At 39.4% G+C, this 18,885-nt stretch overlaps 1 protein-coding gene across 1 annotated transcript in view; it reads left to right on the top strand.

Moving 5' to 3' along the window:
- LOC308611130 (uncharacterized protein) overlaps positions 1 to 18,885 on the top strand; it is a gene marked incomplete at its 3' end in the record, with an annotated part of 91,922 nt that overhangs the window by 20,423 nt on the left and 52,614 nt on the right. The window contains exons 7-12 of the mRNA XM_081260031.1: positions 2,204 to 2,329; positions 5,032 to 5,157; positions 7,860 to 7,985; positions 10,688 to 10,813; positions 13,516 to 13,641; positions 16,344 to 16,469. Of these exons, the coding sequence (XP_081116157.1) occupies positions 2,212 to 2,329; positions 5,032 to 5,157; positions 7,860 to 7,985; positions 10,688 to 10,813; positions 13,516 to 13,641; positions 16,344 to 16,469 (748 nt within the window). The 5' untranslated portion in view covers positions 2,204 to 2,211. The remainder of the gene's footprint in view (positions 1 to 2,203; positions 2,330 to 5,031; positions 5,158 to 7,859; positions 7,986 to 10,687; positions 10,814 to 13,515; positions 13,642 to 16,343; positions 16,470 to 18,885) is intronic.

Below are 18,885 nucleotides of genomic sequence, written 5' to 3'. Positions count from 1 at the left end.
GCATCTGGTAGCCCCAGGAGTTCCTTGGCTTATAGCAGCAGAACTCCAACCGCTGCATCTGTCTTCACAAGTTCTTTCTGTGTTTCCATATCCAAATTTCCCTCTTCTCAATAAGGACACCGTTTTGGATTAGGAGCCCACCTACTCGCATGTGACTTTGTCTTAACTAATTAAATGTTCAATGACTTAACTTCCAAATTAGGTCACATTCTGAGGTACTGAAGGTTAAGACGTCAACATAGCTTTTTGGGGCAAACAAAATTCAACCCGTAACAAGGTGACTTTGAGATGTTTGGAAGGTCCACTGAACTTCAATTTATTCACCATTCATCGTATTGGCTTTCTTTCCATGTCCTTACAAGGTCCACCATTCTAAAATGTGAAAAATTCCTAAGATACTCTTGTTAAAAATTAAATATAGGGTTTCCCTGGTGGCGCAGTGGTTGAGAGTCCGCCTGGCGATGCAGGGGACGTGGGTCCGTGCCCCGGTCCGGGAAGATAACACGTGCCGCGGAGCGGCTGGGCCAGTAAGCCATGGCCGCTGAGCCTGCGCATCCGCAGCCTGTGCTCCGCAACGGGAGACGCCACAGCAGTGAGAGGCCCGCGTACCGCAAAAAAATAAAAAGAAAAGAATTACACTTAAGATAGCCCATGAACCAGAATTTGCAGGGCATTTGGATTGAATTTTGGTGTCCGATTAGTTTTTTAGGAGATACTTTGTGGTTATCCAAAAGAACATACGGTATTGTAAATGCTTTGAAAACCAAAAAGGTCTGTTCTCATCTTTCTATCAGGAATATTAATTGTTCTTTAAAATCCAGGAACCAAAAATTTACATTACCCATGAAAACATCGTTCTTAATTTTCAAAGAAAATCTGATAGTGGTTTATTAAAAAATTTAAAAAAGAACTCCTAAGAACTATTGTAGGACCAAAGATAAAGACATCAGACTGAGTCACAAAGCTTTTGGAAATTCATCCCCAGCATTGTGATCTCCATTGGGCAGTGCCATCCTAATGTCCCTGCTACTTACAGGACCTGCTGGGCAAAGAAAGGAAACTCTGAGACACAGTAGATCACTGGGTAAATCATGTCATTTTTCCAGTGATTTTTATATTGTTTATTTTTTTATGTGGGGTTTTTCACCCAGAGATTAGTGGTACGGATCCCACCGATGAAGGTGAGCATTTAAAACTTTCATCAAAATAGCAGACAAGAAACATGATCCATTATCCTATACAATTGGTCCGTAGCCATTTTTTAAAACATTTTATTGAAGTGTAGTTGATTTACAATGTGGTGTTAATTTCTGCTGTACAGCAAAGTGACTCAGTTGTACACATATATATTCTTTTTGGAAAGAATGGAAAATCCTTTTCCATTAAAATTCTTTTCCATTATGGTTTATCATAGGATCTTAAATATAGTTCCCTGTGCTATACAGTAGGACCTTGTTGTTTATCCATCCTATGTACACTAGTTTGCATCTGCTAATCCCAAACTCCCAATCCTTCCCTCTCCACACCCTTGCCAACCACAGTGTGTTCTCTATGTCTGTGAGTCTGTTTCTGTTTCGTAGATAGGTTCATTTGTGGCGTATTTTAGATTGCACATATAAGTGATATCATCTGGTACTTGTCTTTCTCTGTCTGACTTACTTCACTTAGTAGGATAATCTCTAGGTCCATCCATGTTGCTGCAAATGACATTATTTCATGCTTTTTATGGCTGAGTAATATTCTATTGTATATATACACCACGTCTTCTTTATCCATTCATATATCAGTGGACATTTCGGTTGTTTCCATGTCTTGGCTGTTGTAAATAGTGGTGCTGTGAACATAGGGATGCATTCATTTTTTGAATTGTAGTTTTGTCTTGGTTTATGCCCAGGAGTGGGATTGCTGGATCATATGGCAACTCTATTTTTAGTTTTTACAGGAACCTCCATACTTTTCTCCATAGCAGTTTCACCAATTTTACATTCTCACCAACAGTGTAGGAGGGTTCCCTTTTCTCCACACCCTCTCCAACAATCCGTGGCAATTTCCTATAGGATGATATAAAGTTTATTGTTGGAAATATGGTATAACTTAGATTTTAAATCTCTGACTGAAATCCTTTGTGAAAAAATGCAGTTAGTAAAAGAAAATAATCAAAGAAATGAACATATTTCTGATCTCTGGTCATACTTTTTTTCAGGGCCTGAGATGACGCCCTTACCTGAGCAGCCTATGGCTGAACCACCACATGAAGTGGAAGAAGAAAATAAGGAGTATACTCCTGCTCATGAGAACACTGGCAATTTTTATACAGATAAGGAAAAATGTAAGCTTTTCAAGTTAATAGCAATACATATACAACAGCTGATTAGACTGGTTTGATTTAGTTTTGATTAGACTGGTTTGATTTATTTTAAATCTAAAACTCCTATTATCATTTTATTTCCTACTTAAATTTACCTTACTTTGTAGACGTTTTAACGTATGAGATGAAATCCATATTTCCTACATTTTCCATGCAGTGTTATGAAGTTTAATAAGATTCTCTTGGTAATTACTAACATAGGGTTTATCATTAGTAGTATGGTTATTTATTCACATTAGTAACCATTGTCCTTATTTTATGGTGAGTTAAGCAAAATTTATTTGGAGGTGTGTGTCAGCTTTGTAGTGCCTCTTGAAACAAAGTACCACAGACTGGGGCTCAAAGCGAAAGAAATTTATTCTCTCAGTTGTCACAGAAACCAGAAATGCAAAATCAAAGTTTTGGCCATGCCAGCCTCTCTCCAAAGCCTCTAGGAGACTATCTTCCCTTGCATCTTCCAGCATCTGGTAGCCTCAGGAGTTCCTTGGCTTATAGCAGCAGAACTCCAACCGCTGCATCTGTCTTCACAAGTTTTTTCTGTGTTTCCATATCCAAATTTCCCTCATCTCAATAAGGACACCGTTTTGGATTAGGAGCCCACCTACTCGCACGTGACTTTGTCTTAACTAATTAAATGTTCAATGACTTAACTTCCAAATTAGGTCACATTCTGAGGTACTGAAGGTTAAGACGTCAACATAGCTTTTTGGGGCAAACGAAATTCAACCCGTAACAAGATGACTTTGAGATGTTTGGAAGGTCCACTGAACTTCAATTTATTCACCATTCATCGTATTGGCTTTCTTTCCATGTCCTTACAAGGTCCACCATTCTAAAATGTGAAAAATTCCTAAGATACTCTTGTTAAAAATTAAATATAGGGTTTCCCTGGTGGCGCAGTGGTTGAGAGTCCGCCTGGCGATGCAGGGGACGTGGGTCCGTGCCCCGGTCCGGGAAGATAACACGTGCCGCGGAGCGGCTGGGCCAGTAAGCCATGGCCGCTGAGCCTGCGCATCCGCAGCCTGTGCTCCGCAACGGGAGACGCCACAGCAGTGAGAGGCCCGCGTACCGCAAAAAAATAAAAAGAAAAGAATTACACTTAAGATAGCCCATGAACCAGAATTTGCAGGGCATTTGGATTGAATTTTGGTGTCCGATTAGTTTTTTAGGAGATACTTTGTGGTTATCCAAAAGAACATACGGTATTGTAAATGCTTTGAAAACCAAAAAGGTCTGTTCTCATCTTTCTATCAGGAATATTAATTGTTCTTTAAAATCCAGGAACCAAAAATTTACATTACCCATGGAAACATCGTTCTTAATTTTCAAAGAAAATCTGATAGTGGTTTATTAAAAAATTTAAAAAAGAACTCCTAAGAACTATTGTAGGACCAAAGATAAAGACATCAGACTGAGTCACAAAGCTTTTGGAAATTCATCCCCAGCATTGTGATCTCCATTGGGCAGTGCCATCCTAATGTCCCTGCTACTTACAGGACCTGCTGGGCAAAGAAAGGAAACTCTGAGACACAGTAGATCACTGGGTAAATCATGTCATTTTTCCAGTGATTTTTATATTGTTTATTTTTTTATGTGGGGTTTTTCACCCAGAGATTAGTGGTACGGATCCCACCGATGAAGGTGAGCATTTAAAACTTTCATCAAAATAGCAGACAAGAAACATGATCCATTATCCTATACAATTGGTCCGTAGCCATTTTTTAAAACATTTTATTGAAGTGTAGTTGATTTACAATGTGGTGTTAATTTCTGCTGTACAGCAAAGTGACTCAGTTGTACACATATATATTCTTTTTGGAAAGAATGGAAAATCCTTTTCCATTAAAATTCTTTTCCATTATGGTTTATCATAGGATCTTAAATATAGTTCCCTGTGCTATACAGTAGGACCTTGTTGTTTATCCATCCTATGTACACTAGTTTGCATCTGCTAATCCCAAACTCCCAATCCTTCCCTCTCCACACCCTTGCCAACCACAGTGTGTTCTCTATGTCTGTGAGTCTGTTTCTGTTTCGTAGATAGGTTCATTTGTGGCGTATTTTAGATTGCACATATAAGTGATATCATCTGGTACTTGTCTTTCTCTGTCTGACTTACTTCACTTAGTAGGATAATCTCTAGGTCCATCCATGTTGCTGCAAATGACATTATTTCATGCTTTTTATGGCTGAGTAATATTCTATTGTATATATACACCACGTCTTCTTTATCCATTCATATATCAGTGGACATTTCGGTTGTTTCCATGTCTTGGCTGTTGTAAATAGTGGTGCTGTGAACATAGGGATGCATTCATTTTTTGAATTGTAGTTTTGTCTTGGTTTATGCCCAGGAGTGGGATTGCTGGATCATATGGCAACTCTATTTTTAGTTTTTACAGGAACCTCCATACTTTTCTCCATAGCAGTTTCACCAATTTTACATTCTCACCAACAGTGTAGGAGGGTTCCCTTTTCTCCACACCCTCTCCAACAATCCGTGGCAATTTCCTATAGGATGATATAAAGTTTATTGTTGGAAATATGGTATAACTTAGATTTTAAATCTCTGACTGAAATCCTTTGTGAAAAAATGCAGTTAGTAAAAGAAAATAATCAAAGAAATGAACATATTTCTGATCTCTGGTCATACTTTTTTTCAGGGCCTGAGATGACGCCCTTACCTGAGCAGCCTATGGCTGAACCACCACATGAAGTGGAAGAAGAAAATAAGGAGTATACTCCTGCTCATGAGAACACTGGCAATTTTTATACAGATAAGGAAAAATGTAAGCTTTTCAAGTTAATAGCAATACATATACAACAGCTGATTAGACTGGTTTGATTTAGTTTTGATTAGACTGGTTTGATTTATTTTAAATCTAAAACTCCTATTATCATTTTATTTCCTACTTAAATTTACCTTACTTTGTAGACGTTTTAACGTATGAGATGAAATCCATATTTCCTACATTTTCCATGCAGTGTTATGAAGTTTAATAAGATTCTCTTGGTAATTACTAACATAGGGTTTATCATTAGTAGTATGGTTATTTATTCACATTAGTAACCATTGTCCTTATTTTATGGTGAGTTAAGCAAAATTTATTTGGAGGTGTGTGTCAGCTTTGTAGTGCCTCTTGAAACAAAGTACCACAGACTGGGGCTCAAAGCGAAAGAAATTTATTCTCTCAGTTGTCACAGAAACCAGAAATGCAAAATCAAAGTTTTGGCCATGCCAGCCTCTCTCCAAAGCCTCTAGGAGACTATCTTCCCTTGCATCTTCCAGCATCTGGTAGCCTCAGGAGTTCCTTGGCTTATAGCAGCAGAACTCCAACCGCTGCATCTGTCTTCACAAGTTTTTTCTGTGTTTCCATATCCAAATTTCCCTCATCTCAATAAGGACACCGTTTTGGATTAGGAGCCCACCTACTCGCACGTGACTTTGTCTTAACTAATTAAATGTTCAATGACTTAACTTCCAAATTAGGTCACATTCTGAGGTACTGAAGGTTAAGACGTCAACATAGCTTTTTGGGGCAAACGAAATTCAACCCGTAACAAGATGACTTTGAGATGTTTGGAAGGTCCACTGAACTTCAATTTATTCACCATTCATCGTATTGGCTTTCTTTCCATGTCCTTACAAGGTCCACCATTCTAAAATGTGAAAAATTCCTAAGATACTCTTGTTAAAAATTAAATATAGGGTTTCCCTGGTGGCGCAGTGGTTGAGAGTCCGCCTGGCGATGCAGGGGACGTGGGTCCGTGCCCCGGTCCGGGAAGATAACACGTGCCGCGGAGCGGCTGGGCCAGTAAGCCATGGCCGCTGAGCCTGCGCATCCGCAGCCTGTGCTCCGCAACGGGAGACGCCACAGCAGTGAGAGGCCCGCGTACCGCAAAAAAATAAAAAGAAAAGAATTACACTTAAGATAGCCCATGAACCAGAATTTGCAGGGCATTTGGATTGAATTTTGGTGTCCGATTAGTTTTTTAGGAGATACTTTGTGGTTATCCAAAAGAACATACGGTATTGTAAATGCTTTGAAAACCAAAAAGGTCTGTTCTCATCTTTCTATCAGGAATATTAATTGTTCTTTAAAATCCAGGAACCAAAAATTTACATTACCCATGAAAACATCGTTCTTAATTTTCAAAGAAAATCTGATAGTGGTTTATTAAAAAATTTAAAAAAGAACTCCTAAGAACTATTGTAGGACCAAAGATAAAGACATCAGACTGAGTCACAAAGCTTTTGGAAATTCATCCCCAGCATTGTGATCTCCATTGGGCAGTGCCATCCTAATGTCCCTGCTACTTACAGGACCTGCTGGGCAAAGAAAGGAAACTCTGAGACACAGTAGATCACTGGGTAAATCATGTCATTTTTCCAGTGATTTTTATATTGTTTATTTTTTTATGTGGGGTTTTTCACCCAGAGATTAGTGGTACGGATCCCACCGATGAAGGTGAGCATTTAAAACTTTCATCAAAATAGCAGACAAGAAACATGATCCATTATCCTATACAATTGGTCCGTAGCCATTTTTTAAAACATTTTATTGAAGTGTAGTTGATTTACAATGTGGTGTTAATTTCTGCTGTACAGCAAAGTGACTCAGTTGTACACATATATATTCTTTTTGGAAAGAATGGAAAATCCTTTTCCATTAAAATTCTTTTCCATTATGGTTTATCATAGGATCTTAAATATAGTTCCCTGTGCTATACAGTAGGACCTTGTTGTTTATCCATCCTATGTACACTAGTTTGCATCTGCTAATCCCAAACTCCCAATCCTTCCCTCTCCACACCCTTGCCAACCACAGTGTGTTCTCTATGTCTGTGAGTCTGTTTCTGTTTCGTAGATAGGTTCATTTGTGGCGTATTTTAGATTGCACATATAAGTGATATCATCTGGTACTTGTCTTTCTCTGTCTGACTTACTTCACTTAGTAGGATAATCTCTAGGTCCATCCATGTTGCTGCAAATGACATTATTTCATGCTTTTTATGGCTGAGTAATATTCTATTGTATATATACACCACGTCTTCTTTATCCATTCATATATCAGTGGACATTTCGGTTGTTTCCATGTCTTGGCTGTTGTAAATAGTGGTGCTGTGAACATAGGGATGCATTCATTTTTTGAATTGTAGTTTTGTCTTGGTTTATGCCCAGGAGTGGGATTGCTGGATCATATGGCAACTCTATTTTTAGTTTTTACAGGAACCTCCATACTTTTCTCCATAGCAGTTTCACCAATTTTACATTCTCACCAACAGTGTAGGAGGGTTCCCTTTTCTCCACACCCTCTCCAACAATCCGTGGCAATTTCCTATAGGATGATATAAAGTTTATTGTTGGAAATATGGTATAACTTAGATTTTAAATCTCTGACTGAAATCCTTTGTGAAAAAATGCAGTTAGTAAAAGAAAATAATCAAAGAAATGAACATATTTCTGATCTCTGGTCATACTTTTTTTCAGGGCCTGAGATGACGCCCTTACCTGAGCAGCCTATGGCTGAACCACCACATGAAGTGGAAGAAGAAAATAAGGAGTATACTCCTGCTCATGAGAACACTGGCAATTTTTATACAGATAAGGAAAAATGTAAGCTTTTCAAGTTAATAGCAATACATATACAACAGCTGATTAGACTGGTTTGATTTAGTTTTGATTAGACTGGTTTGATTTATTTTAAATCTAAAACTCCTATTATCATTTTATTTCCTACTTAAATTTACCTTACTTTGTAGACGTTTTAACGTATGAGATGAAATCCATATTTCCTACATTTTCCATGCAGTGTTATGAAGTTTAATAAGATTCTCTTGGTAATTACTAACATAGGGTTTATCATTAGTAGTATGGTTATTTATTCACATTAGTAACCATTGTCCTTATTTTATGGTGAGTTAAGCAAAATTTATTTGGAGGTGTGTGTCAGCTTTGTAGTGCCTCTTGAAACAAAGTACCACAGACTGGGGCTCAAAGCGAAAGAAATTTATTCTCTCAGTTGTCACAGAAACCAGAAATGCAAAATCAAAGTTTTGGCCATGCCAGCCTCTCTCCAAAGCCTCTAGGAGACTATCTTCCCTTGCATCTTCCAGCATCTGGTAGCCTCAGGAGTTCCTTGGCTTATAGCAGCAGAACTCCAACCGCTGCATCTGTCTTCACAAGTTTTTTCTGTGTTTCCATATCCAAATTTCCCTCATCTCAATAAGGACACCGTTTTGGATTAGGAGCCCACCTACTCGCACGTGACTTTGTCTTAACTAATTAAATGTTCAATGACTTAACTTCCAAATTAGGTCACATTCTGAGGTACTGAAGGTTAAGACGTCAACATAGCTTTTTGGGGCAAACGAAATTCAACCCGTAACAAGATGACTTTGAGATGTTTGGAAGGTCCACTGAACTTCAATTTATTCACCATTCATCGTATTGGCTTTCTTTCCATGTCCTTACAAGGTCCACCATTCTAAAATGTGAAAAATTCCTAAGATACTCTTGTTAAAAATTAAATATAGGGTTTCCCTGGTGGCGCAGTGGTTGAGAGTCCGCCTGGCGATGCAGGGGACGTGGGTCCGTGCCCCGGTCCGGGAAGATAACACGTGCCGCGGAGCGGCTGGGCCAGTAAGCCATGGCCGCTGAGCCTGCGCATCCGCAGCCTGTGCTCCGCAACGGGAGACGCCACAGCAGTGAGAGGCCCGCGTACCGCAAAAAAATAAAAAGAAAAGAATTACACTTAAGATAGCCCATGAACCAGAATTTGCAGGGCATTTGGATTGAATTTTGGTGTCCGATTAGTTTTTTAGGAGATACTTTGTGGTTATCCAAAAGAACATACGGTATTGTAAATGCTTTGAAAACCAAAAAGGTCTGTTCTCATCTTTCTATCAGGAATATTAATTGTTCTTTAAAATCCAGGAACCAAAAATTTACATTACCCATGGAAACATCGTTCTTAATTTTCAAAGAAAATCTGATAGTGGTTTATTAAAAAATTTAAAAAAGAACTCCTAAGAACTATTGTAGGACCAAAGATAAAGACATCAGACTGAGTCACAAAGCTTTTGGAAATTCATCCCCAGCATTGTGATCTCCATTGGGCAGTGCCATCCTAATGTCCCTGCTACTTACAGGACCTGCTGGGCAAAGAAAGGAAACTCTGAGACACAGTAGATCACTGGGTAAATCATGTCATTTTTCCAGTGATTTTTATATTGTTTATTTTTTTATGTGGGGTTTTTCACCCAGAGATTAGTGGTACGGATCCCACCGATGAAGGTGAGCATTTAAAACTTTCATCAAAATAGCAGACAAGAAACATGATCCATTATCCTATACAATTGGTCCGTAGCCATTTTTTAAAACATTTTATTGAAGTGTAGTTGATTTACAATGTGGTGTTAATTTCTGCTGTACAGCAAAGTGACTCAGTTGTACACATATATATTCTTTTTGGAAAGAATGGAAAATCCTTTTCCATTAAAATTCTTTTCCATTATGGTTTATCATAGGATCTTAAATATAGTTCCCTGTGCTATACAGTAGGACCTTGTTGTTTATCCATCCTATGTACACTAGTTTGCATCTGCTAATCCCAAACTCCCAATCCTTCCCTCTCCACACCCTTGCCAACCACAGTGTGTTCTCTATGTCTGTGAGTCTGTTTCTGTTTCGTAGATAGGTTCATTTGTGGCGTATTTTAGATTGCACATATAAGTGATATCATCTGGTACTTGTCTTTCTCTGTCTGACTTACTTCACTTAGTAGGATAATCTCTAGGTCCATCCATGTTGCTGCAAATGACATTATTTCATGCTTTTTATGGCTGAGTAATATTCTATTGTATATATACACCACGTCTTCTTTATCCATTCATATATCAGTGGACATTTCGGTTGTTTCCATGTCTTGGCTGTTGTAAATAGTGGTGCTGTGAACATAGGGATGCATTCATTTTTTGAATTGTAGTTTTGTCTTGGTTTATGCCCAGGAGTGGGATTGCTGGATCATATGGCAACTCTATTTTTAGTTTTTACAGGAACCTCCATACTTTTCTCCATAGCAGTTTCACCAATTTTACATTCTCACCAACAGTGTAGGAGGGTTCCCTTTTCTCCACACCCTCTCCAACAATCCGTGGCAATTTCCTATAGGATGATATAAAGTTTATTGTTGGAAATATGGTATAACTTAGATTTTAAATCTCTGACTGAAATCCTTTGTGAAAAAATGCAGTTAGTAAAAGAAAATAATCAAAGAAATGAACATATTTCTGATCTCTGGTCATACTTTTTTTCAGGGCCTGAGATGACGCCCTTACCTGAGCAGCCTATGGCTGAACCACCACATGAAGTGGAAGAAGAAAATAAGGAGTATACTCCTGCTCATGAGAACACTGGCAATTTTTATACAGATAAGGAAAAATGTAAGCTTTTCAAGTTAATAGCAATACATATACAACAGCTGATTAGACTGGTTTGATTTAGTTTTGATTAGACTGGTTTGATTTATTTTAAATCTAAAACTCCTATTATCATTTTATTTCCTACTTAAATTTACCTTACTTTGTAGACGTTTTAACGTATGAGATGAAATCCATATTTCCTACATTTTCCATGCAGTGTTATGAAGTTTAATAAGATTCTCTTGGTAATTACTAACATAGGGTTTATCATTAGTAGTATGGTTATTTATTCACATTAGTAACCATTGTCCTTATTTTATGGTGAGTTAAGCAAAATTTATTTGGAGGTGTGTGTCAGCTTTGTAGTGCCTCTTGAAACAAAGTACCACAGACTGGGGCTCAAAGCGAAAGAAATTTATTCTCTCAGTTGTCACAGAAACCAGAAATGCAAAATCAAAGTTTTGGCCATGCCAGCCTCTCTCCAAAGCCTCTAGGAGACTATCTTCCCTTGCATCTTCCAGCATCTGGTAGCCTCAGGAGTTCCTTGGCTTATAGCAGCAGAACTCCAACCGCTGCATCTGTCTTCACAAGTTTTTTCTGTGTTTCCATATCCAAATTTCCCTCATCTCAATAAGGACACCGTTTTGGATTAGGAGCCCACCTACTCGCACGTGACTTTGTCTTAACTAATTAAATGTTCAATGACTTAACTTCCAAATTAGGTCACATTCTGAGGTACTGAAGGTTAAGACGTCAACATAGCTTTTTGGGGCAAACGAAATTCAACCCGTAACAAGATGACTTTGAGATGTTTGGAAGGTCCACTGAACTTCAATTTATTCACCATTCATCGTATTGGCTTTCTTTCCATGTCCTTACAAGGTCCACCATTCTAAAATGTGAAAAATTCATAAGATACTCTTGTTAAAAATTAAATATAGGGTTTCCCTGGTGGCGCAGTGGTTGAGAGTCCGCCTGGCGATGCAGGGGACGTGGGTCCGTGCCCCGGTCCGGGAAGATAACACGTGCCGCGGAGCGGCTGGGCCAGTAAGCCATGGCCGCTGAGCCTGCGCATCCGCAGCCTGTGCTCCGCAACGGGAGACGCCACAGCAGTGAGAGGCCCGCGTACCGCAAAAAAATAAAAAGAAAAGAATTACACTTAAGATAGCCCATGAACCAGAATTTGCAGGGCATTTGGATTGAATTTTGGTGTCCGATTAGTTTTTTAGGAGATACTTTGTGGTTATCCAAAAGAACATACGGTATTGTAAATGCTTTGAAAACCAAAAAGGTCTGTTCTCATCTTTCTATCAGGAATATTAATTGTTCTTTAAAATCCAGGAACCAAAAATTTACATTACCCATGGAAACATCGTTCTTAATTTTCAAAGAAAATCTGATAGTGGTTTATTAAAAAATTTAAAAAAGAACTCCTAAGAACTATTGTAGGACCAAAGATAAAGACATCAGACTGAGTCACAAAGCTTTTGGAAATTCATCCCCAGCATTGTGATCTCCATTGGGCAGTGCCATCCTAATGTCCCTGCTACTTACAGGACCTGCTGGGCAAAGAAAGGAAACTCTGAGACACAGTAGATCACTGGGTAAATCATGTCATTTTTCCAGTGATTTTTATATTGTTTATTTTTTTATGTGGGGTTTTTCACCCAGAGATTAGTGGTACGGATCCCACCGATGAAGGTGAGCATTTAAAACTTTCATCAAAATAGCAGACAAGAAACATGATCCATTATCCTATACAATTGGTCCGTAGCCATTTTTTAAAACATTTTATTGAAGTGTAGTTGATTTACAATGTGGTGTTAATTTCTGCTGTACAGCAAAGTGACTCAGTTGTACACATATATATTCTTTTTGGAAAGAATGGAAAATCCTTTTCCATTAAAATTCTTTTCCATTATGGTTTATCATAGGATCTTAAATATAGTTCCCTGTGCTATACAGTAGGACCTTGTTGTTTATCCATCCTATGTACACTAGTTTGCATCTGCTAATCCCAAACTCCCAATCCTTCCCTCTCCACACCCTTGCCAACCACAGTGTGTTCTCTATGTCTGTGAGTCTGTTTCTGTTTCGTAGATAGGTTCATTTGTGGCGTATTTTAGATTGCACATATAAGTGATATCATCTGGTACTTGTCTTTCTCTGTCTGACTTACTTCACTTAGTAGGATAATCTCTAGGTCCATCCATGTTGCTGCAAATGACATTATTTCATGCTTTTTATGGCTGAGTAATATTCTATTGTATATATACACCACGTCTTCTTTATCCATTCATATATCAGTGGACATTTCGGTTGTTTCCATGTCTTGGCTGTTGTAAATAGTGGTGCTGTGAACATAGGGATGCATTCATTTTTTGAATTGTAGTTTTGTCTTGGTTTATGCCCAGGAGTGGGATTGCTGGATCATATGGCAACTCTATTTTTAGTTTTTACAGGAACCTCCATACTTTTCTCCATAGCAGTTTCACCAATTTTACATTCTCACCAACAGTGTAGGAGGGTTCCCTTTTCTCCACACCCTCTCCAACAATCCGTGGCAATTTCCTATAGGATGATATAAAGTTTATTGTTGGAAATATGGTATAACTTAGATTTTAAATCTCTGACTGAAATCCTTTGTGAAAAAATGCAGTTAGTAAAAGAAAATAATCAAAGAAATGAACATATTTCTGATCTCTGGTCATACTTTTTTTCAGGGCCTGAGATGACGCCCTTACCTGAGCAGCCTATGGCTGAACCACCACATGAAGTGGAAGAAGAAAATAAGGAGTATACTCCTGCTCATGAGAACACTGGCAATTTTTATACAGATAAGGAAAAATGTAAGCTTTTCAAGTTAATAGCAATACATATACAACAGCTGATTAGACTGGTTTGATTTAGTTTTGATTAGACTGGTTTGATTTATTTTAAATCTAAAACTCCTATTATCATTTTATTTCCTACTTAAATTTACCTTACTTTGTAGACGTTTTAACGTATGAGATGAAATCCATATTTCCTACATTTTCCATGCAGTGTTATGAAGTTTAATAAGATTCTCTTGGTAATTACTAACATAGGGTTTATCATTAGTAGTATGGTTATTTATTCACATTAGTAACCATTGTCCTTATTTTATGGTGAGTTAAGCAAAATTTATTTGGAGGTGTGTGTCAGCTTTGTAGTGCCTCTTGAAACAAAGTACCACAGACTGGGGCTCAAAGCGAAAGAAATTTATTCTCTCAGTTGTCACAGAAACCAGAAATGCAAAATCAAAGTTTTGGCCATGCCAGCCTCTCTCCAAAGCCTCTAGGAGACTATCTTCCCTTGCATCTTCCAGCATCTGGTAGCCTCAGGAGTTCCTTGGCTTATAGCAGCAGAACTCCAACCGCTGCATCTGTCTTCACAAGTTTTTTCTGTGTTTCCATATCCAAATTTCCCTCATCTCAATAAGGACACCGTTTTGGATTAGGAGCCCACCTACTCGCACGTGACTTTGTCTTAACTAATTAAATGTTCAATGACTTAACTTCCAAATTAGGTCACATTCTGAGGTACTGAAGGTTAAGACGTCAACATAGCTTTTTGGGGCAAACGAAATTCAACCCGTAACAAGATGACTTTGAGATGTTTGGAAGGTCCACTGAACTTCAATTTATTCACCATTCATCGTATTGGCTTTCTTTCCATGTCCTTACAAGGTCCACCATTCTAAAATGTGAAAAATTCCTAAGATACTCTTGTTAAAAATTAAATATAGGGTTTCCCTGGTGGCGCAGTGGTTGAGAGTCCGCCTGGCGATGCAGGGGACGTGGGTCCGTGCCCCGGTCCGGGAAGATAACACGTGCCGCGGAGCGGCTGGGCCAGTAAGCCATGGCCGCTGAGCCTGCGCATCCGCAGCCTGTGCTCCGCAACGGGAGACGCCACAGCAGTGAGAGGCCCGCGTACCGCAAAAAAATAAAAAGAAAAGAATTACACTTAAGATAGCCCATGAACCAGAATTTGCAGGGCATTTGGATTGAATTTTGGTGTCCGATTAGTTTTTTAGGAGATACTTTGTGGTTATCCAAAAGAACATACGGTATTGTAAATGCTTTGAAAACCAAAAAGGTCTGTTCTCATCTTTCTATCAGGAATATTAATTGTTCTTTAAAATCCAGGAACCAAAAATTTACATTACCCATGAAAACATCGTTCTTAATTTTCAAAGAAAATCTGATAGTGGTTTATTAAAAAATTTAAAAAAGAACTCCTAAGAACTATTGTAGGACCAAAGATAAAGACATCAGACTGAGTCACAAAGCTTTTGGAAATTCATCCCCAGCATTGTGATCTCCATTGGGCAGTGCCATCCTAATGTCCCTGCTACTTACAGGACCTGCTGGGCAAAGAAAGGAAACTCTGAGACACAGTAGATCACTGGGTAAATCATGTCATTTTTCCAGTGATTTTTATATTGTTTATTTTTTTATGTGGGGTTTTTCACCCAGAGATTAGTGGTACGGATCCCACCGATGAAGGTGAGCATTTAAAACTTTCATCAAAATAGCAGACAAGAAACATGATCCATTATCCTATACAATTGGTCCGTAGCCATTTTTTAAAACATTTTATTGAAGTGTAGTTGATTTACAATGTGGTGTTAATTTCTGCTGTACAGCAAAGTGACTCAGTTGTACACATATATATTCTTTTTGGAAAGAATGGAAAATCCTTTTCCATTAAAATTCTTTTCCATTATGGTTTATCATAGGATCTTAAATATAGTTCCCTGTGCTATACAGTAGGACCTTGTTGTTTATCCATCCTATGTACACTAGTTTGCATCTGCTAATCCCAAACTCCCAATCCTTCCCTCTCCACACCCTTGCCAACCACAGTGTGTTCTCTATGTCTGTGAGTCTGTTTCTGTTTCGTAGATAGGTTCATTTGTGGCGTATTTTAGATTGCACATATAAGTGATATCATCTGGTACTTGTCTTTCTCTGTCTGACTTACTTCACTTAGTAGGATAATCTCTAGGTCCATCCATGTTGCTGCAAATGACATTATTTCATGCTTTTTATGGCTGAGTAATATTCTATTGTATATATACACCACGTCTTCTTTATCCATTCATATATCAGTGGACATTTCGGTTGTTTCCATGTCTTGGCTGTTGTAAATAGTGGTGCTGTGAACATAGGGATGCATTCATTTTTTGAATTGTAGTTTTGTCTTGGTTTATGCCCAGGAGTGGGATTGCTGGATCATATGGCAACTCTATTTTTAGTTTTTACAGGAACCTCCATACTTTTCTCCATAGCAGTTTCACCAATTTTACATTCTCACCAACAGTGTAGGAGGGTTCCCTTTTCTCCACACCCTCTCCAACAATCCGTGGCAATTTCCTATAGGGTGATATAAAGTTTATTGTTGGAAATATGGTATAACTTAGATTTTAAATCTCTGACTGAAATCCTTTGTGAAAAAATGCAGTTAGTAAAAGAAAATAATCAAAGAAATGAACATATTTCTGATCTCTGGTCATACTTTTTTTCAGGGCCTGAGATGACGCCCTTACCTGAGCAGCCTATGGCTGAACCACCACATGAAGTGGAAGAAGAAAATAAGGAGTATACTCCTGCTCATGAGAACACTGGCAATTTTTATACAGATAAGGAAAAATGTAAGCTTTTCAAGTTAATAGCAATACATATACAACAGCTGATTAGACTGGTTTGATTTAGTTTTGATTAGACTGGTTTGACTTGTTTTAACTCTAAAACTCCTATTACCATTTTATTTCCTATTTAAATTTTAACTTACTTTGTAGACGTTTCAGCGTATGAGATGAAATCCTTGTTTCCTACAACTCTTTCCATGAGGTGTTATGAAGTTTAATAAGATTCTCTTGGTAATTGTCTATAATTAACATAGGGTTTATCATTAGTAGTATGGTTATTTATTCACATTAGTAACAATTGACCTAATTTTATGGTGAGTTAACCAGACTTTATTTGGAGGTGTGTGTCAGCTTTGTAGGGCTTCTTGAAACAAAGTACCACAAACTGGGGCTCAAAGCGAAAGAAATTTATTCTCTCAGTTGTCACAGAAACGAGAAATGCAAAATCAAAGTTTTGGCCATGCCAGCCTCTCTCCAAAGCCTCTAGGAGACTATCTTCCCTTGCATCTTCCAGCATCTGGTAGCCTCAGGAGTTCCTTGGCTTATAGCAGCAGAACTCCAACCGCTGCATCTGTCTTCACAAGTTCTTTCTGTGTTTCCATGTCCAAATTTCCCTCTTCTCAATAAGGACACCGTTTTGGATTAGGAGCCCACCTACTCGCACGTGACTTTGTCTTAACTAATTAAATGTTCAATGACTTAACTTCCAAATTAGGTCACATTCTGAGGTACTGAAGGTTAAGACGTCAACATAGCTTTTTGGGGCAAACAAAATTCAACCCATAACAAGATGACTTTGAGATGTTTGGAAGGTGCACTGAACTTCAGTTTATTCACCATTCATCGTATTGGCTTTCTTTCCATGTCCTTACAAGGTCCACCATTCTAAAATGTGAAAAATTCATAAGATACTCTTGTTAAAAATTAAATATAGGGTTTCCCTGGTGGCACAGTGGTTGAGAGTCCGCCTGCCAATGCAGGGGATGCGGGTTCGTGCCCCTGCCAGGAAGATCACCCGTGCCGCGGAGCGGCTGGGCCCGTGAGCCATGGCCGCTGAGCCTGCGCGTCTGGAGCCTGTGCTCCGCAACGGGAGAGGCCCTAGCAGTGAGAGGCTCTCGTAGTGCAAAAATAAATAAATAAATAAAATAAAGAATTACAGTTAAGATAGCCCATGAACCAGAATTTGCAGGATATTTGGGCTGAATTTTGGTGTCTGATTAGTTTTTCAGAAGATACCTTGTGGTTATCCAAAAGAACATACGGTATTGTAAATGCTTTGAAAACCAAAATGGTCTGTTCTCATCTTTCTATCAGCAATATTAATTGTTGTTTAAAATCCAAAAACCAAAACTTTACCTTACCTCAGGAAAACATAACTCTTAGTTTTCAAAGAAAATGTGTTAGTGGTTTATTAAAAAAAACCAAAAACAACGTAAAAACTATTGTAGCACCAAAGGTAAAGACATCAGATTGAATCACACACAAAGCTTTTGGAAGTTCATCCCCAGCATTGTGATCTCCATTCGGCAGTGACATCATAATGCCCCTGCTAGTTATAGGACCTGCTGGGCACGAAACTCTGAGACCCAGTAAATCACTGGGTAAATCACGTCATTTTCGCAATGAGTTTTATATTGTTTATTGTTTTATGTGGGTTTTTTCACCCAGCGATTAGTGGTACAGATCCCACCGATGAAGGTGAGCATTAAAAACTTTCATCAAAATAGCAGATAAGAGGTGCGCGGAGGTGGGTCGGTGTGTTGTGGACTCGTGGTGCTGGCTGCCGCTGTTGAGGCGGCCGGGAACGGGCGTTGGGGAGCGGGCGGAGCTCGCCCTGCCTCTGCCTACCCGGCTCCGCAGTCGGCGCGGCCGCGCCCGCCGCCTTAAACTGCCCTGAGCGCCTGCGCAGGCCGAGGGAGAAGTCGGGGCCTGCACCTCGAGGGAGCCTGCCGCGCTGGCCCTGAGGAGGGGGCGTGGCCATGGCGACAGCCTCTCCCGCTGCTGACGGGGGGCGGGGGTGGCCCTGGGAAGGAGGGCTGGTCTCCTGGCCCCCTGCTCCTCCCCTTACACTCCCCTGGACTTGGATGGGCCCGAGTTGGGGGCAACACCCCGGGGTGGGTGCTGCGGCGAGGCCCCCCCAGATTGGGCCCTGGTAATGCATGCGGGGTGAGGGTCGCGGCGCGCAGTTTGTGCAGCCTGGGGTGCTGGCCCATGTGCTCACCCTGGATGCATGGTCTACTGAGGAACGTTTAGGCGGAGAAGGAGAGGGGCAGGGCTTTGAAAGACAGGCTGGGTGAGGTGACTAAGCATGCTGACTTCCTACCTGGGATTACTTAGGAGGAGGAAGAGAGCTTTGACCAAAGAGGATAGAAGACTAGCAAGGAGATGGTAGAGAGAACATTCCCTTTACCCTCTCCCC

This window comes from Mesoplodon bidens, assembly GCF_964165515.1.
Source record: "Mesoplodon bidens genome assembly, contig: HAP1_SCAFFOLD_921, whole genome shotgun sequence".
Lineage (NCBI taxonomy): Eukaryota > Metazoa > Chordata > Mammalia > Artiodactyla > Ziphiidae > Mesoplodon > Mesoplodon bidens.
The sequence above is the reverse complement of the archived record's forward strand: the minus strand, read 5'-3'. Positions and strand labels throughout refer to the sequence as shown.